Source organism: Phoca vitulina, unplaced genomic scaffold (assembly GCF_004348235.1).
Source record: "Phoca vitulina isolate PV1807 unplaced genomic scaffold, GSC_HSeal_1.0 scaffold2, whole genome shotgun sequence".
Lineage (NCBI taxonomy): Eukaryota > Metazoa > Chordata > Mammalia > Carnivora > Phocidae > Phoca > Phoca vitulina.
The window spans coordinates 92,962,438-92,988,390 of NW_022589705.1; the positions used below are offsets into that span (position 1 = coordinate 92,962,438).

General features: G+C 42.7%; 1 protein-coding gene across 3 annotated transcripts; it reads right to left on the reverse strand.

Annotated features, from left to right (window-relative positions):
• Positions 1-2,045: 2,045 nt before the first annotated feature.
• TARDBP (TAR DNA binding protein) lies at positions 2,046-14,085 on the reverse strand. Of its 3 annotated transcripts, none has more exons than XR_004298054.1 (7): positions 13,791-14,085; positions 12,543-12,794; positions 10,488-10,651; positions 8,690-8,830; positions 7,601-7,771; positions 4,128-7,213; positions 2,046-2,108 (listed from the first exon to the last, which is right to left on the reverse strand). XR_004298054.1 is itself a non-coding variant. In XM_032393749.1 (6 exons), the coding sequence occupies exons 2-6, from the start codon at positions 12,778-12,780 to the stop codon at positions 6,683-6,685; spliced, it is 1,245 nt and encodes a 414-aa protein (XP_032249640.1). In that variant the 5' UTR covers positions 12,781-12,794; positions 13,791-14,085; the 3' UTR covers positions 3,835-6,682. The 3 variants fall into 3 exon arrangements, 1 of the variants encoding a protein (XP_032249640.1); XR_004298055.1 differs by lacking the exon at positions 2,046-2,108 and having other exon boundaries at positions 3,835-5,269; positions 6,004-7,213; XM_032393749.1 differs by lacking the exon at positions 2,046-2,108 and having other exon boundaries at positions 3,835-7,213.
• Positions 14,086-25,953: the final 11,868 nt, after the last annotated feature.

Here is a 25,953-nt window from a genome sequence, read left to right on the forward strand (position 1 = left end):
GAGCTTCTACACAATGACACCTGATGACGGTAAGCAAACTCTTCCAAGTTGGCGGTGCGTGATATTTGGAACCAAAGCCCTCACGATCTGAAACTAAACTTGAGCCGACATTTTTGGCTAAGGCGACACAAAAGATTAAAAGGCACTTCTTCCACCCGCTAAGTGAAATATTACAGCTGAAGTGACTTTAATGTCAATTTGCAGGAATCTGAAAACAGATCTTATCTAGTAAATGACTACTACAAACACACAATATATTCCAAATGGTTTAATTTAACAAGTCAAAACCTTATCATTAAGCACTTGAGATCTTGATACATATTCAAGTTACACATCTAAAAGGTTTCCACTTTGCAAGCAAACATGGTTAATGCAGAGACCTCCTATTCATGAAATCATGTAAAATGGTTATTCAGACACCTCTATTTCCCACTGATGCTCAAGAATCAACATTTTTCAAGGGGGTATTCAAGCAAATGACAACCACCTTATACATGCAGTTAAACATTTTTGCTTTTCCAATGATTTGCAGGTAAATATGTGTGTGAGGCTGATGGATTCTGGACGAGCTCCAAAGGAGAAACATCACTCCCAGTCTGTGAGCCTGGTAATGGATACATTTATACAAGAGATTCTTATTGATGGAAGTAGAACTGGGTGGGAGACATCAGCAGAGCTTTAGCTGTGGTGGGCAGAAATGGAACTTCAGCACTTGGTTCTTACACCATGTTGTTATTTCCAAATACTACGTTCTCATCACCCCCTTTCCGGACGGAGAGGTTGCTAGGTGCTGACTTTATCAGTCACTTGATTATTTCTGACCTTATAACTAGGCAAGCATAAAAAATTAAATTATTTTAAAAATTATCTTGAACCATTTATACATTTATAAACACGAGTTCTGCTGCGGAGTTACTTTTCTCTGTATAACTATTAAAACCCCAAAGCTAATAACTTCATTATTTCCCTAAGCAATTGTTTTCAATGACATCTAGTTTTTAAACATTAATGCAATTTGCCTTTTAATAGTACTCAAAAAAAATTTTTTTACCAGAATTGGCTCTAAAGATAAAGTTGAGTACAGTGATTAAAAAAATAAGAAAGGTGGTAATATATTCATTACTCCTTTGTTATTTGGCTTAAATTGGCTTAAAAAAAAATGGTATCTTAGCTGACACATTTGTAAGTTTTAATGCCAGTATTCTGACACAACAGCAAACACGGTTACTACATTAATGAGCACACTCAGTTAGCCACACACAGTAAATGTAGTTTGGAAGCATCAACTAGACCAAAAATAATTCCTGAACCTGAAGGTTCCTGGCTACAACTGCAACGTTTCTGATTTTTAAAACATTTGTATGTTCAAAGGTGAAACAAATTTTGCAAATCCTGGGATAGTGACCTTAGTTCCTGCTTTCCCAGAACTACATGGTAAATACCCCCATTTTACAAGTAGGAAAATAAGCAATGAAAAGGTCATTTCCTTTCACTTTCTAATCACATCACCCAGTACATCAGCTCAGACACTTCCTGTTTGCCCTATTAATTCTCCCAATCGTGTAGACCAAATTATTTTAGCAAAACAAATTAGTTTCTAAAAGTTAATTTTCACTCACCTCATTTTTACCAAGAGGTTTTATCCGGTCTTTGAACTGTGTTTTAAAAAGCAGCCTCACCTGTTTAGGTGGGCGCCCAATCAACCCGAGGTAACTTTTGGATGACATCAGACACAATTCCAAAGTGGTAATAACTGTGGGAAAAACCGCGGGGTTTCTATAAAGGCTCTGCTTCTTTCCCCAGTTTGTGGAATATCAACTCGTACCATAGGAGGTCGTATATACGGAGGGCAGAAGGCAAAGCTTGGTGATTTCCCCTGGCAAGTCCTGTTATTAGGTCAAGCTACAGCAGCGGGCGCACTCCTGCAGGACGGCTGGATCCTAACAGCTGCTCACGCTGTGTACGCGCAGAAAGAAGCTGCCTCCTCCTTAGACATCAGAATGGGTACCGTGAAGAGACTGTCGGCTCATTACACACAAGCCTGGGCCGAGGCCATTTTTATACATGAAGGTTATACTCATGATGCTGGTTTTGATAACGACATAGCACTGATTAAATTGAAGAACAGAGTTGTAATCAATAGTAACATCCTGCCTATCTGTTTGCCAGGAAAGGAAGCTGAATCCTTCATGAGGACAAATGACATTGGAACCGCATCTGGATGGGGATTAACCCAGAGGGGTTTTCTTGCCAGAAATCTAATGTTTGTTGACATACCAATTGTCGACCATCAGAAATGTACTGCTGCGTATGAGAAGCACTCCTATCCAGGGGGGAGGGTAACAGAGAACATGTTTTGTGCTGGCTTAGAAGGTGGGGGCAAGGACAGCTGTAGAGGGGACAGTGGGGGGGCGTTAGTGTTTCAAGATAATGAGACACAGAGATGGTTTGTGGGAGGAATAGTGTCCTGGGGTTCCTTTAATTGTGGGGAAGCAAATCAGTATGGAGTCTACACCAAAGTTATTAACTATATTCCCTGGATCAAGAACATAATTAACAATTTTTAATTTGTAGGTCTTCAATGATTCCTTAGTTTTAAAAATTCCTGTAAAAGGTCTTAGCAGCCACGTGGCCTGAGAGACACGAACACATCAGTTGTCGCTCTAACCCCCAAACCACCGCCACACCATGGGTCAGACCCATTCCGGGCGCTTCTCACTCGCCAGGTTTTTCGCTTCTTACTCTTTGATTCAAGGGGTCACAGACAATTAGGTGGGATCACCTTTGCCAATCCAATAGAAACTCGCTGGTTAAATCTGCATTTAATTACTTACAAAGTCCAGTACATTTTGTAATGGTTATCTGTATTTCTACGAATTGCCTGTTCATGTTCTCTGACGACTATTCCACCATGTGGGGGCCTGTTCTTACTGATCTCTAACACAGCTTCATATATTATAGCAATATTGGTTCAGGGATAACACTGAATCATGATTTTTTGGTAAATAAACTGGACACATCGATACTTTGGCTTAGGTGCTGGCTGACTCCCATGTTTAAAAACCAATACCACAGACTGGTGAGATCTAATTTTTCACTTATCAAATTGGCAGACAAAAAGAACATGGAATAGCACTATTTCACATTGTCAAAGACAACACACATTTTCTAAAGGACAATCTGGCAATATATTTGAAAAGCCTTGAGAGCATGCATAGTCTTTGACCTAGTAATTCCAATGTTAAGAATTTATTTTAGCTGTGAGGATGTTCCTGGCACTTGAAAATAGACTAAATAATGTCCACATAGAGAAAAACGCTGAATCGAATGTGCCATTTCCTTAAGAAGAAATATATTAGAATTAAGTGGTGTTATTATAGATAAATCTATAGTGTTTTCTTCCTTCTTACAATGAACATGGAAATACTTGGGCACATTTAACGAACAACGGACCACAAATCATACAATAGCTGAGTACAGAACTCATACACAAGTAAGAGCTACTCACCTAGTACTCAACAACAAATTATTCTAATTATCACATACATCTTCTTTTTCCTAAGGACACAATTTAAGCCGACTTAACCTTAAAAATCTCATGTCATTTTCGTTGGCTGTTCCTCCTTAAGAAGTTTTAATAGGTTAACATTTAACAAAGGGTTTCATTCTAGCCAAATAATTATCACTCATGTAAAAATTCATTTGTGAATTTTCTTTCTTGTGCACGTTAAAGGGGAACTTCTTGAGACTCACTTTTTAAAGGTAACTTTCCATCACCTTTGTCACATACAAAAAAGAAATTGTATTTTTCCAGTAAGACTCCAGACACTAAACTGTGGTGGCAACAAATTTTTTATTCAACTGGTTCAAAAAAGTTTTGAGAATGAATGCATTGAGATGACCAAATAGACTTTTAAAAACAAATCTTTGCGAAATGGTTTACTTCTAGACTTCATTTTCTTTTTTCTTTCTTTTTTTTTTTAGGGTAGAATTAAATACCCACAGCTACTGTACCACAAACATGTTAGCAGAAGGCTGCTCCACACTGAAGGCCTTCTAACGGGTAACTAGATTTACAACAAGTGTAAATAAGGGATTAAAACCATGCCATTGACAAGTGAACTTACCCCGGGCTCCTTGGAGGCTTGTCAGTTTAGTCTTTGGAGGTCCCCGAATACCATTTTAAGTGTTACCATGTTACTGCTGCTGAGTAATAGTGCAAGTGCTAAAATGCAAAATTCAGATGGTACAGGGTTTGGAAATCATGCAACTTAGATGCAGAAAAAAAATTAAAACAACGCAAGATCCTTTTACAGAGGAAACTGAATAACGAAACAACGTGGCGATCACAAGTCTAAAGGACGACTTCATTTCTACAAGTTAAAACACGTAACTTGCAAAATGACAAACCTATTTATCATAATCTAATCAGATAAGGGCATCAGGTAAAACTACCAACACAAAAACTTCATTCTTCCATCAGAAAACAAGCTCAACCCTCACAGTAGTTACATAAAAAGTACAACAGAGAATCAACAGATTATTGCTTTTACACACTTCACAATGCGTCGTGAGAGTCTAATCTGAGTTTGTAAACGATTTTATTCAACATTACTCTATTCCCCCACTTGTGGAGGACAAAGCCCATTTCACTTAACACTTCCAGACAGACAACCCACCCTGCTAGTTCTTAAAGCTATCAGGCTTTGTAATGGATTCAGGCACAAGATAATTTGTGGTTTCTTCTACTTTATCCCTACCGCAATTAATTCCACTTTTCAAATCCCGAACCAGAAAGGTGCTGATATTCCCTTCTTTTTGACTGCTATGCTTTGCTACAAAGCATTTGAAAATAATTAACATTGTTTTTCCCACTCCCCCAAATATTTTTAGAAGGCATGATTCCCAATGGAGATTTATACAGGCCATGTAAATAGAACATCACCCAAATGCACAGAGGCACTAATAAGAAGCTGGAGGGTACTGCTTACCATTTTAGGTGCGGTCACCCAGACTTATTAAAAACTAGATTTAAAAAGAAAAAAAAAAAAAAACACTTTCACTTTGGACAATGCAAGAACAAATAGCAATTAAGTCTGGGTATCAGGTGTCAATGCATGACAGGTGATGAATCCATTTGACTTGAGACAACTTTTCAAATAAGTTTATTTGAAGCAAAATAAACTATTGCCAAGAAACTTTATGAAAGTTCCATCTCAAAAGGGTCAAAAAAGGGGAATTAACTGCTATGAATTCTTTGCATTCAGGGCTGCAAAACAAAGACACATATTATTTAAATCAGTTTTATTTAAGAATTTCCAACATTGACAACTCTTATAAAAAGCATCCAAGCACAGGACACAGAACTGCATCAGACAGCATTCTCATGGGCGGCTAACAGACAGAGGAACCTCCACCCTTCTTTGCGACACCCCGAGCTCACTGGTGAACTCTGCTTCCAAGTACTCCTGCAAAGCACGCCACAAGCTCCGTCCATGTTCTCAAGCCACCAGCTTCAGTTCACATGAGCACACTTACAGGTCAGTAACAGGAGAGAGCACACACCATACAGCATTCACAGCAGTTGACAAAGGGGTGGGGGAGGTACAAGTATCGTTTCACTTAACACATTCAGCTAACGCGGGTCACCTAACAACAGAACTCACTTAAAGTCTTCCAACAGATGTGGATGTCCTTTGAATGCAAAAAACATTCGTACATTATTTGCTATCATTGCTCTCTGCACACTCTCTCACCAAAGCCACAGGATTGAGAGACACATCTCGCCAAGTTAAAAAATATCCATTATGCACCACCAAGTCTCTGCACGCGCTCTCTCCTTTTCTCGCTCATACTAGCCTTTCATGCCTCGGCACCACCATCAATCCCACACAAGGTTTCAAAAGTTCAAACAGCCTTCTGGTTCCATATCACAGCCTTGCGTTCATAGCGTTGATACGACTCCATGAAATAAAGAGTAGCGGATAAAAATGGGACACCCACCGTCAAAGACGCAGCCTGTGCAGCGTGCTGACGAGTTCTTGAATGAGAAAGCGTGCAGACAGAAGTATTCCTATGGCAGAACATTTACAGCACTCCTTTCAATGAAGTGCTTCTTCCATAAACATTTGAAATGAGATGAACTGCAGAGATTAAATGAAGGCTTCATATTGTACTTTTGCATGTGAAGGGAGACAAGCGTTAAAAAAAACAAAAACAAAAACAAAAGAACCAAACACTGTGACACCATGATCTCCAAAAAGGAGATTTTCCTAAGGGAGAAATCCATATGGTGGGGTTCAAATTAAAACAAGGAGAAAAGAATGTAGTTCTAATCAATGGTTTCCATTTGAACATGCAAAGAATTCACTTGACAAGTCCAGGGATAAAAGATTACAGGAGAAACCTTTTGATATCAATTGTAGTGTGTTGGTTTTTACCCATCAGGCAAACAGCAGTTCACTTTCAAACACTCAATATTTCAACCCTTTATGTAACAAAACTTATAAAATTCCTTTAGCTTTTCCTCTTTTTCTAAAGAAAAATGTCAAAAATACTGCTGAATATACTCCACACTGAACAAACCAATTTTGAAAATTCTTAGTACATATGTATTTTACAATATACTTACCATGTGTTTAGAAAAATTTGAATTCCCACCAGTCTCTACCAACCCCACTGTCTACATCCCCCAGCCAGAAGATTTAGAATCCATGCTTGAGCCGAACCCTCCATTAAAACCGCTGCCAGACCCTGCATTTGATGCGGATCCCCAACCAATTGCTGCACCTGAATTAGAACCGCTATAGGAGTTATTTCCAGAACCAAAGGCCTGATTTGGCTCCCTCTGCATGTTGCCTTGGCTCTGGTTGTTACCTGATGGGCCCGACTGGTTCTGCTGACTGGCTAACATGCCCATCATGCCCCAGCTGCTCTGCAGCGCTGCCTGGGCTGCAGCCATCATCGCTGGATTGATGCTAAAGGCGCCAAAGTTCATCCCTCCACCCATATTACTACCCTGATTGTTTCCCAAGCCAGCTCCACCCCCTCGACTGTTACCAAACCCACCCTGATTCCCAAAGCCACCTGGATTACCACCAAATCTTCCACTTCTTTCTAACTGTCTATTGCTATTGTGCTTAGGTTCAGCATTGGATATATGTACGCTGATTCCTTTAATGATCAAGTCCTCTCCACAAAGAGACTGGGCAACCTATAAGAAATAAGGGGTGTAAATAAAGGAGATTAAACCACTGACTCACGCATCAAAGTAGCAATAACACTTAAGATTTCAAGCCACTGTCTAAGCTGGAGGAAAAACAAGCAATGAACGCTCATTTCATTTAAACCCATAAAATCGCTTTTAGCTCTAGTAAGGCGGCAGGAATTTGTCAGCTTATTTTCAACACATAGAACACTCCCAGGTTAGTGCCACATACTGAAAAAATATCTCAAGGGATTACCACGACTATCTAGACCCATATATCCCACAGCTCACAAGGTCAGAAAGCTTGGCTAAGGATGGCAATTAGCTGGGTGGGAGAAGTTCAAGACAAATTACCTAATAGAGCTGGGACAAAATTATTCAAGAGAAAAATACCTGATCATCTGCAAAGGTAACAAAGGCAAAGGCCCGGAACGGTTTGGGAATGAAGACATCTACCACTTCTCCGTACTGGCAGAAGAACTGACGCAGCTCATCAGCGGTCATGTCCTCTGTACAGCGCCCGACGAACACCTTCCTGCTTCTCAGAGGCTCGTCTGGGCTTTGCTGGGCGGATGGAAAGAAAAGAAAAACATGAGAAATATTTTACAAGCCATGAAAAAAGCATTATGATAGCAGATATAACAAAAGTTACCTGCCTTTTCTGTTAGTCATTAAAAAGGAGGTACATTCTTAGTTTTCTGCATTAGCACTGCTCTTTAAGAACAGTGAAAAATAACATTTTCTTTTTTAAAGATCTAATTTTTAAGTTCTTGCTACACCCAGCATGGGGCTTGAACTCACAACTCCGAGATCAAGAGTCACACACTCTACCGACTGAGCCTGCCAGGCGCTCCCACATTTTAAAGTTTAAAGTTCAAGACTGTGTATTTGGGGGCACCTGGGTGGCTCAGTCGTTAAGCGCCTGCCTTCAGGTCCTGGGACTGAGCCCCGCATTGGGCTCCCTGCTCAGCGGGAAGCCTGCTTCTCCCTCTCCCACTCCCCCTGCTTGTGTTCCCTCTCTCGCTGTGTCTCTACCAAATAAATAAATAAAATCTTAAAAAAAAAAAAAGACTGTATTTGGATTAAGGAAAGTCAATGATAGAAACACCCTGGCAAAGAGGCGAACTCTCCAAGTCAGTCTTGCTTGCTTGGAACCAGTCAGGCTTTCGTGACAAGATTAATGTATTCTCACTGTCCTTGTGTTTTAAACCTGTAACTACATAAGAAAACTCTCCACTCACTAGAAATAACAAAAGAAAAGAATAAAACGAACAAACTTTTAGAGAGGTAATAAACTAAAGATTTCAAACAAACAAAATATTCAGCACGCATGAAGGTCCTAAGGCTTTAACAAGGCAAAAGGTTTCAGGAATTCACCAGCCACCACCTTTTAAGAGTGCATTTTATGTGTTATTTTACGGTGTCTTCTAAGGGAGTTTGTCAGCAAAAATTCCCAAAGCACAGGAAAAAAGAGCAAAGTACCTTAGAATTAGGAAGTTTACAGTCACACCACCGTCCATCTATCATATGTCGCTGCGACATTACTTTAACCTGGGTTTCATATTCCGTAAAACGAACAAAGCCAAACCCCTTTGAATGGCCAGTTTTAATATCTTTCTTGACCTGGGGGGAAAAAAAAAAACAATGAAATTTACTAGAAACACACACACACACCCAAATCAGTTCCTGAGTAATTTGAATGGCTTTACTTCGATGGAATTGCTTAATTAAAACTTAAACCAAGTTATTCTTTTTTTTTTTTTTAAAGATTTTATTTATTTGACAGAAATACAGCGAGAGAGGGAACACAAGCAGGGGGAGTGGGAGAGGGAGAAGCAGGCTTCCCGCGGAGCAGGGAGCCCGATGCGGGGCTCGATCCCAGGACCCTGGGATCATGACCTGAGCCAAAGGCAGACGCTTAACGACTGAGCCACCCAGGCGCCCCTAAACCAAGTTATTCTTGCGGTAAAAAAGCAACAGGAGAGTAAACGTTGAATCCAGATCATGTTAATAGTTAATCATGTCACAAAACAGAATTCTAACAAAATGTTTTAGAATGCAAAGATAAATTAGATCTAATATTTACAAATCTTAAGTGGGAAAAACAGAAAATCAGTGTTTTTTTTTTTTAAAGATTTATTTATTTGAGAGAGTGAGAATAAGAGAGAGAGAGAGAGAGAGAGAACACGAGAGGGGGGAAGGTTAGAGGGAGAAGCAGGCTCCTCGCTGAGCAGGGAGCCCGATGCGGGACTCGATCTAGGGACTCCAGGATCATGACCTGAGCCGAAGGCAGTCGCTTAACCAACTGAGCCACCCAGGCGCCCAGTGTTTTGTTTTTTTTTTAAAGATTTTATTTATCTATTTGACAGAGAGAGAGACAGCGAGAGAGGGAACACAAGCAGGGGGAGTGGGAGAGGTAGAAGCAGGCTTCCCACCGAGCGGGGAGCCAGATGTGGGGCTCGATCCCAGGACCCTGGGATCATGACCTGAGCCGAAGGCAGACGCTTAACGACTGAGCCACCCAAGTGCCCCCAGTGTTTTTCTTTTTAAAGTTATTTATTTTAGTAATCTCTACACCCAATGTGGGGTTCCAACTCACAACCCTGAGGTCAAGAGTCACATGATCCCCCGAATGAGCCAGCCAACTGCCCCCCCCCTTTTAAAAATAAGTGTTTTTAAATCTCCCAGTAATGTAAGTTATAAAGAAATAGGCTATGGAGCGCCTGGGTGGCTCAGTCAGTTAAGCGTCTGCCTTCGGCCCAGGTTATGATCTCTGGGTCCTGGGATCAAGCGCCGCATTGGGCTCCCTGCTCAGTGGGGAGTCTGCTTCTCCCTCTCCCTTTGCCCCTACCCCTGCTCTTGGCGCTCACGCTGTCTCTCTCAAATAAATAAAGTCTTAAAAAAAATAAAAAAAGAAATAGACTAATGTCACCACCTTCCCTTAAGCTTTTATGCAGCATTTTATAATGTCAAAGGCAAAAACATAGGTTACGTGCATAAAGAGAAACAGTACAACCCAAATTTTGTTTTTGTTTAAGTAGGCTCTAGGCCCAACATAGGGCTTGAACTCACGACTCTGAGATCAAGAGTTGTGTACTCTACCCATTGAGCCCGCCAGGCACCCCAACCCAAATTTCTTTTTAGCATCCCCTATGCATGCACGTAATAAATATTAAAAATACCATCTGCTGAGCATGAAGGGCAGTGTTACCGAACTACAGGAATTCTGGATGTTCATTTATGGGAAGAAAGAAATCGTTAATATGAAATCAAAGTTTACCTGAACCATAAGAACTTCTCCAAAGGTACTAAAATATTCTTTTAGATCCTGTTCAGTCGTTTTCCATGGAAGACCCAACACTATTAAATCAGACGTTTTCTGGACAGCTCTTTTCACTTTCACTGCTGATGAAGCATCTGTCTCATCCATTTTTCTTTTGTTATCTAAACAAAATGAGCAGAAACCTTTCAGAACTCCTCACTTAACATGTCTTAAAACACATTAGCCCCTACATCTAACAACGATAAGCAAAAAGATTCTAAGAATAAGATACTGAAAACTTTTGGCAAAGAGAGAGGTCAGCTCTCAAAGACAGACGGAGGGACTGAGGAAGTGGCTGAGGGGCTTTCTGGTGCAAAGGCCAGGACTCCCACCTCTGGTTTTGTGAGATCTCAAGATTATGATGGTTTGTTCTCCCCTCTCAAAAGGCACATCAAAACAAAAATAATTCTACTTCACTTCGACTTTAAAAACACAGTAAGGAGGGGCGCCTGGGTGGCTCAGTCGTTAAGCGTCTGCCTTCGGCTCAGGTCATGATCCCAGGGTCCTGGGATCGAGCCCCGCATCAGGCTCCCTGCTCAGCGGGAAGCCTGCTTCTCCTTCTCCCGCTCCCCCTGCTTGTGTTTCCTCTCTCGCTGTGTCTGTCAAATAAATAAATAAAATCTTTAAAAAAAAAAAAAACACACAGTAAGGAAAAAAAGAAAACAGGCTAAAAAACCGTGCTGTACTATCTTTGTGCCTATTAAATAGATTTGCTTAATTATTTTAATGCCCGTAACTTAAAAGTTATATACCAAAAAGCGATCAAACTTTTATCTCCAGCTGTGGATTTAAGGGTGATTTAAATTTTCTTTTTCTTTCTTTTCTAAACTTTCAACCATGAACTCATGTTGATTTTGTAATTAAAAAGAAAGTCTTGGGTTATTTTTAAAAAACAGTATTTGGAAGGGAGGAGGAGGAACTAAATGACATTTTAAAAAACAGATTTTTTAATTTTATTTTAAAAATTTCTCATTTATTTTTTGAGAGTGCATGCGCACAGAGGGAGAGTGAGAGGGAGAAGCAGACGCCCAACTGGGCAGAGAGCCTGATGTGGGGCTCAGTCCCAGGACCCCGAGATCACAACCCAAGCTGAAGGCAGACGCCCAACTGACTGAGCCACCCAGGCGCCCCTAGACTTTATTTTTTAGAGCAGTTTTAGGTCCCCAGCAAAATGGAAAGAAACGCAGAGATTTCCCATACCCTCCTTTTACCTCTACAGGTGCATAGCTTCCCCCATTATCATGATATTCCTGCCCCATCCAAGATGGTACACTTGTTACAACTGATGAACCTACATCGACATATCATCATCTAAATGACATTTTAGATTTGGGTAACAGCATACTAAAGAAAAACCAAGTTGATGCTGTTAAAAAATGTTCTCAAAGTTTAAGTCAATGTCTTGCATACTAACCAACTACAATACTTTGTTGCAACATCGAGTTGTAATAAAAGTAACATAGATATATCAACTAAAGTAAATTCTTATTGCTAAAATGTACCTGTTTCCTCCACAAACTTCATGTTTCCTTTTTTAAGATTTAGAACATCAGGGATAAGTGGCAGTGAGAATAAGACCAAAACCTCAAATTATAATTGCACTAATTCAAGATTTGGGTTACTGCAACTGATAATCATTTAAGGATGGAAAAATCAGATTAACTGAATGAATGATATAAGCCTGCAAGAAACCAGAACAAAATTATCGGGCACTTTAAAAAGAATCTATTTACCACAGACTGATCACTGCAAAACATTCTTAGCTGTTCCTTAAATTTGGCATTAAGTTGGCAACACTTGTTCAAATAATTAAGTACAAAGTTTTTTCTTTAAAAAATGTTCTGTATTTCCAATTCTTACTAATTTAGAGTAGTGGCGTTCCAAACTAGTCTATTAGCAACGTTTAAAGAAATACTTGTGTTATAGGAGACGCCGTGAAATGAGGCCATGATCCAACTTAGGAGACACAAACACGACCATACTTCAGTATTGCAAAAGCAAATGGCAACACACCTTTGGGATAGTTGACAACATATACCAGATTTCCCCAGCCGGCATCGGGGGCATGCAGAATTCCTTCTACCAGCCGGACGCCTCTCATACACTGGGACACTGGATTCCTGTAGCGCAGTCCACATGCCCCGGGAAACTGGGCTGTAACCGTGGACAGCAGCACTGTCCCGTCGTCTTCTGATGGTATTTCAATGGGCTCGTCATTCTCATCTTCGGTTACCCGAATATATTCAGACATCTTTTCTTATTTTTCTTAAAGCAAAAAGAAATATTAATGACGAACACTCGTGTCAAAGTAACTGTTTCCTTAAAATCACCTGATTAATAAACACTACCATGTCAATCTTCTAGGACTTCTAGAAAAACTTTGGGGTTTGGGTTCTTATAGGTGTTGGTTATCACTGAAATGAGATAACAAGGATAGTGCCTTGCTAGTTCATTCCTGCCCTAAACACTTGCTGAGTGCCTACTATGCATCAGATGCTGCAACCCGTCAGTCCCAGGGGGCATGCCGGCTACAAGGGGCGCGGGGGGGGGGGCGGGGGGACGCAGAGATGATAGCAAACAAGCCATTTATTTATTACAACCGTGATATATGCTACTAGAAAGAAGTCAGTCATCTTGGGGGCCGAGGAGAACCTAAGCTGAGAGCTGTGTAGGAATGAGAGCACATTTCCCTAAGAACGCGATGCAGAAGCTGTGTCTTGAGGAGGAACAGAAGCAGTGAGCCAGGTGAAGAGAGCAGGAAAAAAGTTCCTCCCTGTTCCTCATTGTGGGACTTCCGGGGGGGGGGGGGGTCTCCAAAGTTGACCAAGGACAGCGACGACAGGTCCTTCCCGACGCGGGCCGCTACCTCCCAGAAGCCAGTGCGTGGCGGCCGAGGGAGGAGTTTTTAAGCGCAGCCCGAGGTGCAGACGCGGGGACCCGGGGCCTAGGCTGGCGGGGTCCCCCGGCGTGCCAAGTGCCGGAGGGCCCAGGGCAATGGCCCGGGCCCGGAGGCCAGGCCACAGCTCCGCCTCGGGCTGCACGGCCCCGCGGGCCAAGCGTCCCTGCTTCGGCGCCGGCTGCCACCCCGCGCCAAGCCCTAACGACGCGCCCGCGCGAGCCCGCTCGGGCAGGACGAGGCAGGCCCGGCCCCACGGCTCCCTTCCCGGGGCGGAGGCGGAACCCGCTGCGTCCGCCTCGGGCCGCGCAACGCGGGAGCCGGGACGCCCAGGGCGTCCTCGGTGAGAAGCGTCCGCGACTCACCCGCTAGGCCGCTGCTAGGAAGCCCGGTCTGGTTTCTCTTCCTACAGGGAAACCGAAGCAGCGAGGGATCCAAGAGCAGCCCAGCTACCGCTTCGCTCCCACAAAATGGCGCTAAGGCCGCCTCCTCCCCCCGCCGGCCGTCGTCCTCTCCCACCGGTCCGCGTCAGGAGGGGAAGGACGCCGCACGGAGGCACAATGACCTTCTCCCCAGAGAGGCAGGGCTCCCTGCTGGGAAGCTGAGCAAACGGGGCGGATTTAAGGGCTACAATAAGACTAGGAACCCGGACCAGAAAAGCTAAAAGTTGAAAAAATAAGGAAGCCTAGGCTGTTGGCTCCCCCCACGTAGCGTAACAGATGGCTCCGCCCGACCAACCGTCGGCCCCGGGTCGCCCGAGCTCGCGCACTCTAAAAGTGCGCGAGACTAGCGCAGGGGCAGGGCTAGGAGGGGCGGGGTGGGGCGGGGCCAGGTGAGGTGGGGGCGGGGCGGGGGTGGGGCGGGGCCAAACGGGGGCGGGGAGCCGGGTCCCGGGTCTTCCTGACTTTCCCGAGGCCTGAGCGAGCAGGGGAGCCAAGCACCCTTTGTTTAAAAAGCCAGCCGGGGGCGCCTGGGTGGCTCAGTCGTTAAGCGTCTGCCTTCAGCTCAGGTCATGATCCCAGGGTCCTGGGATAGAGTCCCACATCGGGCTCCCTGCTCGGCAAGAAGCCTGCTTCTCCCTCTCCCACTCCCCCTGCTTGTGTTCCTGTTCTCGCTGTGTCTCTCTCTGTCAAATAAATAAATAAAATCTTTAAAAAAAAAAATAAATAAATAAAAATAAAAAGCCAGCCGGGTGGGGAGCCTGGGTGGCTCAGTCGGTTAAGCGACTGCCTTCGGCTCAGGTCATGATCCCAGGGTCCTGGGATCGAGTCCCACATCGGGCTCCCGGCTCTGCGGGGAGCCTGCTTCTCCCTCTCCCACTCCCCCTGCTGTGTTCCCTCTCTCGCTGTGTCTCTCTCTGTCAAATAAGTAAATAAAATCTTAAAAAAAAAAAAAAAGCCAGCCGGGTGCATCCTTTCCTCCCGCCCCTAGCCAACCTCCACACCTGGAAAGATGACTTTGTTTCAAATAAACAAATGATAGCGCCTACTATCTGCCCCGATGGTCTCGTGTGTGCGAGGTACTATTGATACAATTCGCATGTACAGGTGAGGGGGTAACTGAGGCACACAGAGGTTAAGGATCTTGCATGAGGTCACCCAGCTAGTAAATGGTGGACCTGGGATTTGAACCCTAACCCTAATGCTACCATATTCCAGCTCCAGGCCTCTAATAATAATACTGTGTATTAGGATACGCCTTGCCCAAGCTCAGAGGGCCAGTCAGTGGTGGAACCGGAGTTTGAACCCAGGCAGTCTGGCACTGGATGAGGAGCTCTACTGCCTCCTCCTTACAGCCTCCTAGGGAATAAGTATTAAGACCGGCAAGTCCAGATGGGTGCTGTTTATATTAACCAGATTACTCCTGAATCGATTTGCAGAGATAAGTGAAGAGAGAATGGAAGAGGACAGATTGAGTAACCTTTACCTCGCCCAAGGGCGGCCCTGTACACAGAGGACAGCAGAATTGGGCACATGCCCCCCATGGCCCATTTTGAAGCTCTGGATGAGCTTGGAGGCCCGAGTCATCTGAACTAATCCACTTGGCCATTTTGTGGGGAGAAGTTAGTTTTATTATCTCTCCATTTTGCAGAAGAAACTGAGGCGCAGAGGCCGTGTGACTTGCCTGAGGTCAAACACTTGCCCAAATGCGTCACCCAGCCCATAAATTCCTCTCCTAGGTCTATCAGCCCCCGAAGCTGTGTTCCATCCTCCTCCCTGGGCCACTCTCTGTGCCATGATTGAGACTGAGGTATTTAGTGTGGGCAGCTCTGTGGGCCTTGGATGCCAGCCATAGGTGGGAGGAGCAGGGTATGCAGAAACTGGAGAAAAGTTAAACAGGGACAAAACCACAAAAGCCGTCCCTTCCCCCAGAAGTTTTCAGGCCAGTTGAGAAGACCAGCAAACATGGTCTCGAAGAGAACAAACACTCCTTCGGGAAGAGAATCAACGATAAAGGCCAGAGGGAAGCTGAACAGCAGAGTCCTTCTGCTCTAACTGGAGCTCATCTCTGGGTTTCAGCCCTACAGTCATGATTGTCAAATGTTCTACTTGTTTGAAATGTGTTTTGTAAGTTCTCCTGGTTTGTTTGCTTGTTTGTTCATAGCCCGTACACATTAAGCCCGAGGATTGTTAGAAGGCCAAACATTTATCTGCTCTTAACCATCTCCTCTCTTCTGAGCATTTATTAAATGCTTTCTGAAGACGATGGATCAGAAAGGTTAGACGGAACTCTCACACCTAATCCAGCACTGTGCCAAAACTACAGTGTAAAGACACACAAGAAAAATGAAGGCCAGTCACTGTGGGCATGCAGTGGTCTAGAATCTAGGGACAGAGAGTTAATTAGAAGACAATCCCAGGAGACATAAAGCACATGGGTGTCAGTGCTAGGCAGATGCTGTGGGACCAAGGGGTTCCCCAATAGCTCTTTGGGGTGCTCCTAATATATTGGACTTCCAGTATAAGGATGAGGAGTTTCAAATGGAAAGGAAGGACACTGGGCAGGGAACCAGAGTGTCTGGGAACCGACCCCAGTTCTCACCCTACTCGCTAGGCCACACCTCCTCACCTCTCCTTCCCCTCCTTAGATTCCCAGCTCTGCCAGCTTGAGAAAGTGTAGAGGATGGAGTTCTAAATGCATTCTTGCACACTAAAAGAAATACCAAGATAATAAAAGTATTTAAATAAAAGTAACTTTATCAAGGTTTACTTTTCTCTTAGTCCCTGAGTTTTTAGGTCCCACCAAAATTAGAAGCTGCCTCTCCAACTGGTCTAGGTCTAACTTAGATTTTTCTAAAATTTTTTACTGTGAAATAATTTATTTTTTTTTAAATTTACGTATGTATATATGTAATCTCTACACCCACATGCAATGACTGTTACTATTTTGTACTGTTTGTTTATCTAGCTGGCCATTTTTTGCTGGACCATTTTTTGCTGGACCATTTCGGAGTTAGAGTCGTTATGACATTTCACCTCGTTATGAAATTTCACCCCCTAAATGCTTCAACACGCATCTTGTAAAAACAAGGACACTCTTCTACATAACCACAATGCTATTATCACACCCAATAATTAACAATTATTTCCTAATATCACCTCATATCCAGTCCATATTCAAATTTCCACAATTGATCCCCAAAATGTCTTTAAAGATTATTTATTTATTTATTTGTCAGAGAGAGAGAGGGAGCAAGCGCACAAGCAGGGGGTGAGCAGCAGGCAGAGGGAGAAGCAGGCTCCCTGCTGAGAAAGGAGCCCAATGCGGGACTCGATCCCAGGACCTTAGGATCATGACCTGAGCCGAAGGCAGATGCTTAACAACTGAGCCATCCAGGTGCCCCCAAAATGTCTTTTATAGCTGTTTTCTTGAATCGGGATCCAATTAATTTTCACACATTGCCTTCAGTTATTACGTCCTTTAGTCATTTTATTTTATTTTTTTTTTAAGTAGGCTCTATGCCCAGTGTGGAGCCCAGACCTGAGCTGAGATCAAGAGTTGGACTGAGCCACCCGGGTGCCCCATCCTTTAATCATTTTAAATCTAGAATAATCTCCCCATCCAAGATACTGACTTTTTAAAGATATCTGAACTAGATAGTTTGTAGAATACATTTTAGATTCATTCGGTTGGTTCCTCATAGCATTAACTTAGCTCATTCCTCTCTCCCCTATTTTTCCTGCATACAGGAAGTTAGGTTTAAAGACATGATCACATTTAGGTTAGACGTAATGGTCAAAACACTATGTGAGTAAAGCCATGTCTGTTTCATTGCAGGTGAATAAAACACAAGAACATGTTTCAGAAACACTGCAAAAAAAAAAAAAAAAGAAGAAGAAGAACTTTCCTTCATCAACGGAGGATGAACTACAATTCCTTCTAAATACTTACCTTTTTATCAATTTTCAGAATAGGTTGACATAATAGTCTCCTCCAATGCTATCACAAAAATTTTATTTTCTCTCTCTTCTTTTTCTTTTAAATTAAAAAGATTTTATTTAAGTGGGCTCCAAACCCAGTATGGAGCCTAACATGAGGCTTGAACTCATGACCCTGAGATCAAGACCTGAACTGAGATTAAAAGTCAGATGCTTAACCGACTGAGCCACTCAGGTGCCCCAAAGATTTTATTTTTTAAAGTAATCTCTACACCCAACACGGGGCTCGAACTTACAGTCCTGAGATCAAGAGTTGGATGCTCCACTGACTGAGCTAGCCAGGTGCCTCTCTCTCTCTTTCTCTCTTTTTTGATAGCCACTATGAACCCTTGGATTTTATTTATTCAATGATTTACAATAGGTTACAGTCATTAGTGTTTTTAATGATCAAATTGTCCTAATGGTGGCCGGGGGAGCCCTTTAAACTAGCTTTGGGTCCTTTTTATGTGTCCCTATTAGTCTCTGAGCCTGTTCTTGCTGTCTGGCACAGAAAGTTCACCTTATACCTTCCCTGCACCAGCCCTGGAATCAGCCATTCCTCTAAAGAGCTCTGATTCCTTTTAGTCAGAAAAGACGTTTAGAAACTAGAATTTGGGCATTATGTGTACTCATTGCTACTGTGGTTATCACAAGCATTTTTGAAAGGTAAAAACACATAACATCAAGGCAAGGTATTTTTATTTCATCACAATTTACTTTCTTTTAATTTAAGTGCCTTAGAACCTGCCAAAGTTAAGATATGCCTCCCTGTTGGGTCTTAGATTTTTTAAATTATTTTTTGTAAACAGCCAATTAGTGCAAAAATACCAATAACAAAAAACTGTAGTCCCTTGTTCTCCCCATATATATACTTATATATATTTAAATAATAAATCTAGTCTGCAAAATTTTGATTCATTCATTTTAGAGATTATATGTTGATTTCTTATTATGATCAGTGAAGGTTTTCATCTCACAAACACTCCTGTATCATTTCCTCCATCCTCTTAATATATCACAATTTTTAGTTAAGTACACATTCAATGTTTTCATTATTTATAACTAAATAAATTTTATTCAATACTGAGCCAAGAAGTATTCTTTCTTGTGCAACTTTTTCTTTTTTCTGGAGTTAATAATTGCCTTGTTTTTTCCACTTGTTTTGTTCTTGAACATCCAAATCTCCCTTACACCCTCAAAAAACTGTATGAACCTCTCAAAGTTTTCCTTGTAGTCAAATCTGTCAGCTGTCATCCTGGGACATCCATATGCTTGAAAATGGCTTTATTCAATGATCACACTTGACTGATAGTCTGGTTGCATATAGAATTTCAGGTTGCAAATTATTTTTTCTCAACATTTTGAAGACATTTTCCCACCACCCTCTAGCTTCTCTTGTTGCTTTTGAGCAGTCTATTGCATTCTTGGTCGTTCATATAATCTGCATGTTCTCTCTGGAAACATACATAATCTTCTCCTTATCACTCATAGCCTGAAATTCAAGATGATGACTTTGTTTTCCTGGAGGTCTTTTTTTGTTCATTGTCCCAGGCATATGGTGATCTTTTCATCCTAGATATTCTTGTTCTTCAGTTCTGGAAAAATCTGTTGTAGTATTACTTTAACAACTACTTCCCTACTGTTTTCTTGGTTCTCTCTTTCTGAAATTTCTATTAGCTAGCTGTTGCTGCAATGACCCACCATTTAAAAATAAATCTTTTTTCTTCTGTTGTGCAAATTTTCCTTTTCATTGTCCTTTCTGTGGAGCTTCTCCAACTTTACCTGCAATCCTTCTATTGGCTTTTAAAAAAATTTTTTAGCATCTATATTTTTATTTTCCCAGAGATCTTTCTTATTTGTTGATTTCTCCTCAATTATAGCAACTGTTCCTTTTGCACAGAAGTAATATTTTTATTTAACTCTCTGAGGACATTAATGATAATTTCCTTGCTGTTTTTGTGCACACAACATTATGTCTGTTTCATCAGGATAATTATTTTCTGTTTGTTTATTTTGGTCTTGTCTTTCATGTTAGAGGTTTTCTCAACAGAATTTTTGCTCAGCGTCCACGGCCCACCTCCTGGGACCTTTTGGAGTATTTCACAGGGGGTTTTTGTTCTGACTCCTTTTATTACTTTCTCCAGAAATTGTGGGTCCAGAGTGATAACATACTAATTTATTTGAGTACTTAGATGCTAGGCTCTGTTCTGAATAATTCTTACCTCAAACCTATCAGGTAAGTACTACTATTGTTAGCACTTCCCAACTGAGGAAACTGGGAAGCACAGAGAGGTCGTGTAACTTGGCCAAGGTCACACAGCCAGTACGTGGCAGAGCTGGGGTTCTTGGCTCCAGAACCTGCCCTCTTAATCACCTCTAATCAATCACCTTATTTGGAACCCTGGGGAACAATTGCTTTTATTTGCGTATAGCTGACACACAATGTTACGTTAGTTTCAGGTTTACAACACAGAGATTCGACAACTCTACATTATGCTGTGCTTGTAATTGTAGCTACCATCTGTCACCGTGCAACACTATTAAAATATCGTTGACTGTATTCCCTGTGCTGTGCCTTTCACCCCCATGACTTATTCATTCCATCACTGGAAGCCTATACCTCCCACTCCCCTTCACCCATTTTGCCCATCCCCTCCCCGAACACGTTTTTCTCTATTCTTTATAGAAAACGACCACAACATCATAACATTTATTGACCATTTACTAAGTGCCAGACACTGTTCCAAGCACTTTACGTGGATGGGTTCATGTAATCCTCACAATGGTTCTATGAAGTAGGTATTATATTTAGTTGCATTGTGCAAAGAACCTTTGAGAGACGAAACTTACTCAAGATCCCCAGATAGTGAGCGTAGCACCAGGATTTCAAATCGAGGCTATTCAGCTTCAGGGCGTTCCTTTCTTTGTCTCTCTCCTTGTCTTTTTCTTTCTGGGCCTTGGAAGTGGTGTTGAGTTTACCACCCCTTGCATATCATACCCACCATCCTCTTCCATTTGAGCAAAGTCTCTCTTATTTCACTATTTTCCCCATTTATTCCTAATCCCTATCCCCTTCCATCTTCCCCCAGGACCCTCACTCAGGTATTTGCCATTTGTCCTTCAGTTTGCTCCTGTCCTTGCAAAACATGCACAGTTGTTCAGTGAATGTACTCAGCAAAACCAGACATGCATGCAGTGCCTACCAGGTGGTAGGTGTTATTGCTGACCAAGGGTCGACAAACTACAGCCCATTGCTGGATTTTGTACAACACACAAGCTAAAAATGGTTTTTACGTAATTAGTTGAAACAAAATCAAAAGAAGAATATTTTGTGATATGTGGAATTCAAATTTCTGTGTCCATCAGTAGGTTTAGTGGTACACATTCATCCATTTATATATTGTTCTCACGCTGCATGGGCTTTATGGCACAAGGCTTAAAATATTTACTATCTGGCCTTTTACAGGAAAAATAATTGCTGAGCCCTGCTCTAGATGTTAGGGCACAGTAGTGAACATATGTTTTTAATTTATATAAAAAGAATGATGGTTTTACCAGGTAGAGGGGTGCATATAATTCATCACCCCATCTGGGACTTTTGAGAGTGAAAGAGAGGCTATTAATTCCTGGGACAACTTGGGGTAAACTATCTGTCTGTCCCTGGAAAACTAGGATGTGTGGTCATCTCTCTCTGACTGTCATCCTGCCTGAGAGCACCGGCTTTGTTTGTTGTGTTTTTAGAATTTGTCATGTTATGGATACACATCTAAAACAGGGCTCAACAAACGAGGGACAAATCTGGACCACAGCAGTTTTGGTACAACAAAGTTGTATGATTTCTGTGCAGTCGAAGATTTTTAAATGGTTGGGGAGAAAAAAGATCAAAAGAAGAATAATATTTTGTGGCACATGCAAATTATATTTAATTCAAATTTCAATGTCCATAGTTTCATTGGAACAGCCCCCCCTTCATTTGCATATCATCTAAGGCTGCACCAGAGACCCTATGGTCCCAAAAGCCTAGAATATTTACTATCTGGCTTTTTTTTTTTTTTTTTTTTAGATTTTATTTTATTTTATTTTTATTTTTTTAAAGATTTTATTTATTTATTCATGAGAGACAGAGAGAGAGAGAGAGAGAGAAGCAGAGGGAGAAGCAGGCTCCCAAGGAGCAGGGAGCCCGATGCGGGACTCGATCCCAGGACCCTGGGATCATGACCTGAAATGAAGGCAGACGTTTAACCATCTGAGCCACCCAGGCACCCTATTTTTTAATTTATTTTAGAGAGAGTGTGAGCGAGGGGCGGGGAGGAGCAGAGGGGAAGAGAGAGAGAATCTGAAGCAGACTCACACTCAGTGTGGAGCCTGACGTGGGACTTGATCCCACAACCACGGGATCATGACCTGAGCTGAAACCAAGAGTCAGATGCTTAACTGACTGAGCCATCGAGGTGCCCCATACTATCTGGACTTTTATTTTTTTCTTTCTTTTTTTTTTAGATTTTATTTATTTATTTGAGAGAGAGAGAGACAGAGAGAGCGAGCACGAGCCAGGGGGAGGGGCAGAGGGAGAGGGAGAAGCAGACTTCCTGTCGAGCAGGGAGTCCGACGTGGGACTCGATCCCAGGACCCTGAGATCATGACCCAAGCCGAAGGCAGATGCTTAACCCACTGAGCCACCCAGGTGCCCCCCTTTTTAAAAGATTTATTTATTGGGGCGCCTGGGTGGCTCAGTGGGTTAAGTGTCTGCCTTTGGCTCAGGTAATGATCCTGGGGTCCTGGGATCAAGCCCAGTGTTGGGCTCCTTGCTCAGTGGGGAGTCTGCTTCTCCCTCCCCCCGCCCCCTCGTGCTCTCTTTCTCTCAAAAATAAAATAAATAAAAAAAATTTTTTTAAAAGATTTATCTATTTATTTGAGAGAGGGAGTGTGTGGAGTGGGGGCGGGAGGAGGGGCAGAGGGAGAGGGAGAGAATCTCAAGCAGACTCTGCACTGAGTGCGGACCCTGAGTCAGGGCTCAGTCTCACCACCCAGAGATCATGACCTGAGCCAAAATCAAGAGTCCGATGCTCAACTGACTGAGCCACCCAGGCGCCCCTGGGTGACCGCATCTAACTACGGCAATGTTCTATTGTGTGACTCCCTCGTTTTAATTGCTCATTCCCCTACAAATGTCCGGCTTGCTCCTGGTTTACGTGTCGTGAACCAGAAGAAGAACCTCTCTGAGCCACATCTAAGTGGGACACATGGCTCAGGCAGTGGACACACATTTAACCTTCCTTCCTTCTGTGTTGTCACCATTTCCAAGATCTTTTCCATTTTTTCACTATTTGAGCATTCCATCAAGCAGTGCTGAGATGTTTCCTCTCTGCATATCAGTCACAAGCGCATCATTTATTCAACAAATATTAATCGAGCACTTGACTTACAGAGGGCTCAATTATCCTGGGCACTGGGGATGCAGCAAAGGAGCAGAGAAAAATCTTTGCCTGCTGGGAGCTTCCAGTAGCCGGTGCTGTGTTCATGGAGCCCTTCCTGGACTCAGGTGTCCTTCCCAGCACGTGGTGTCAACAGCGGTTGGAACCCTCACGACAATCTTGTGAAGTAGGTAATGCCATCTCCTTTTGCCAGAGACCAGCTCAGAAATGCCAGGGGTGAGGGGGTGTGAGCTCCACCCCTGACCAGTTGTGGCTCCTGGCTTCTTAGCATCTCGATCTCCTGCCTGTCTGCACAGTGTTGTCAACACTCAACCCTCTCATCTCCACCTTCTTAATTTTTGCCATTCTGATGAGTGTAAAATGCTCTCTCCTAATGTGGTTATAATTTGCATTTCTCTGATCTCCAATGAATTTGAATATTTCTAGAATCTGGGCTCTTGACTGTTAATTTGCTTCTTGAAATCTAACTAACATATTTTCTAAACAAGGCGGAAAAAAAAGTTTTAACAGAAACTCACAGACATTTAGGTGTCGCTGCTGGGATATAAGATGTCTTCATTCCTCTCAGGGCCTATCTGGAATGGCACCGAATGTCCATTAAAATCAGAGTCTAAGTCATCTCAGTGAAAAGGGAAGTCATACCATACAGGTGGGCTCTGGAGCCTAACTGAGCTGGGCTTGAATCCCAGCTGGGTGACCTCGGGCAAGTGTTTTAACTTCTCTGAGCCCATCTTTCTAATGTCTGTCTCACCCGGCTTCTTCACCTTTTGTGTGTTACACACGCATCCCTCTGGTGGTTGGTGAAGTCTATGGACCCCTTCTCTAAATAACATTTTAGAAAGCATGTCATAGGGACACTTGGGTGGCTTAGTCGGTTAAGCGTCTGCCTTTGGCTCAGGTCATGATCCCAGGGTCCTGGAATCGAGTCCCGCATCGAGCTCCCTGCTTCTCCCTCTGCCTGTCGCTCCCCCTGCTTGTGTTCTCGCACTCTCTCTCTCTGACAAATAAATAAAATCTTTAAAAAAAGGCATGTCATAAAACATGTGGGACTACAAAGAAAATGAATCCAATCCAATCCAAGTGTTCATCGGCAGATGCATGAATAAACAGAATGTTGTCTATACACAACAATGGAATATTAGCCTGAAAAAAGAAGTTCTGTCACCCTGCTACAACGTGAACGAACCTTGAGGACTTTATACCAAGTGAAGTGAGCCAGTCACAAAACAACAAATACTGTATGATTCCACTCCTAAAAGGTCCCTCGAAGAATCAAATTCATAGAGAAGGAAAGTCGGACAGTGGTTGCCAGGGGTTGGGGAGAGAGAAGAATGGGGAGTTAGTGTTTAGCAGGGGCAGAGTTTCAGTTTTGCAAGATGGAAAGAGTTCTGGAGGCGGTTGTTGGTGGTGGTTGCCCAACCGAGAGACCGTGTTTAATGCCATCGAACTGGACACTTAAAAATGGTTAGGAGAGTCAATTTTATATTATGTGGTTTTTACCACATGTAAAAATAATAAAAAGAGGTGCTTTACAGAAAAGAATTATATCAAAACTCACTTATTAAACTGTCAAGCAAATGTATGCTGCATGATGTAATAAACACCGCTTTCTTAGGAACTAAATGTCAGTGGGTCAATTCACTACTTTAAATCAAAAGTAATGACGCATGTAAAGGATTTCTGGAGAGCTCCCTGACGATAGCCCTGTAGTACAAAAATATTTGGGATTTCTGTCCGGTTAGAAGTTAATGGAAATAGGGGCGCCTGGGTGGCTCGGTCAGTTTAGCGTCTGCCTTCAGCTCAGGTCATGATCCCATGGTCCTGGGATGGAACCTCACGTCGGGCTCTGTGCTCAGTGGGGAGCCTGCTTCTCCTTCTCCCTGCTGCTCCCCCTGCTTGTACGCTCTCTCTCCCTGTCAAATAAATAAATAAATTTCTTTAAAAAAAAAGAAGTTAGTGGAAAGAAAGATGTAATTTTTTTTCCCCATCCAAATTCAAGGACCCCCAGATTCTATTCAGGCCTCGGGGTGGACCCTGGGTAAGGATACCCAAATGGGTCTTAGAACCGGGTCTGGCTCTGGAGGCATGCCAGAGCTGGGCTCCCCTCTGGGAGGCAAGGAGAGTCAAAGATTTGCTTTCTGTTCCAGGAGGAGAAGGAACTGTTCCCTAGAATGGATTAAATCACTCCTCATAGAGCAAAGAAGAAAGTCGTATTTCTATATCATAACTAGTTGACCATTCATTTCTTGGTTCCCAGGCTGTGTGTGTTTTGTAATTGACTCATCGGGGAGCTTTTCAGCCAGTCTGATCATTGTTTGGTTAAATGTTGGTTTCCACATCTATAAAGTGGTAATGATGGTGCCAGATCTCACCGAGATGGGCACATTTAAAATGCCTTGGAAGCTTGGCAATGGGAGTTAAGTATATTTTATTAATCTTTGACCTCTAAATATCAAAAGAAACTGTCAGTAGGTCAGTGGTTTCTGCTTTTTTGAAAAACCGGCTCAGTAAGTAGAAGAGCCCTCAGTTTAAAAAGGATTTCACAATTTCTCATTTGCAAGAGAGGGAGGGTGTTAATAAATAAAACCGTGGTGAAACCGTGCAGGGGCTGCGAGTCAGCCAATCCCTGGTGCTTCTAATCTATTGAACAAAAGCAGTTTTGAAAGTGTGATTTT

What these genes read in the sequence shown, in the direction of transcription:
- TARDBP (XM_032393749.1), bottom strand. Translation starts at nt 12,780, where the DNA reads ATGTCTGAATATATTCGGGTAACCGAAGATGAGAATGACGAGCCCATT. An exon ending in GAGAAGTTCTTATGGTTCAG is followed by an intron (nt 8,831 to 10,487) that starts GTAAACTTTGAT and finishes TTTTCCCCCCAG; the next exon opens with GTCAAGAAAGATATTAAAAC. An exon ending in GTAAACTTCCTAATTCTAAG is followed by an intron (nt 7,772 to 8,689) that starts GTACTTTGCTCT and finishes CCATCCGCCCAG; the next exon opens with CAAAGCCCAGACGAGCCTCT.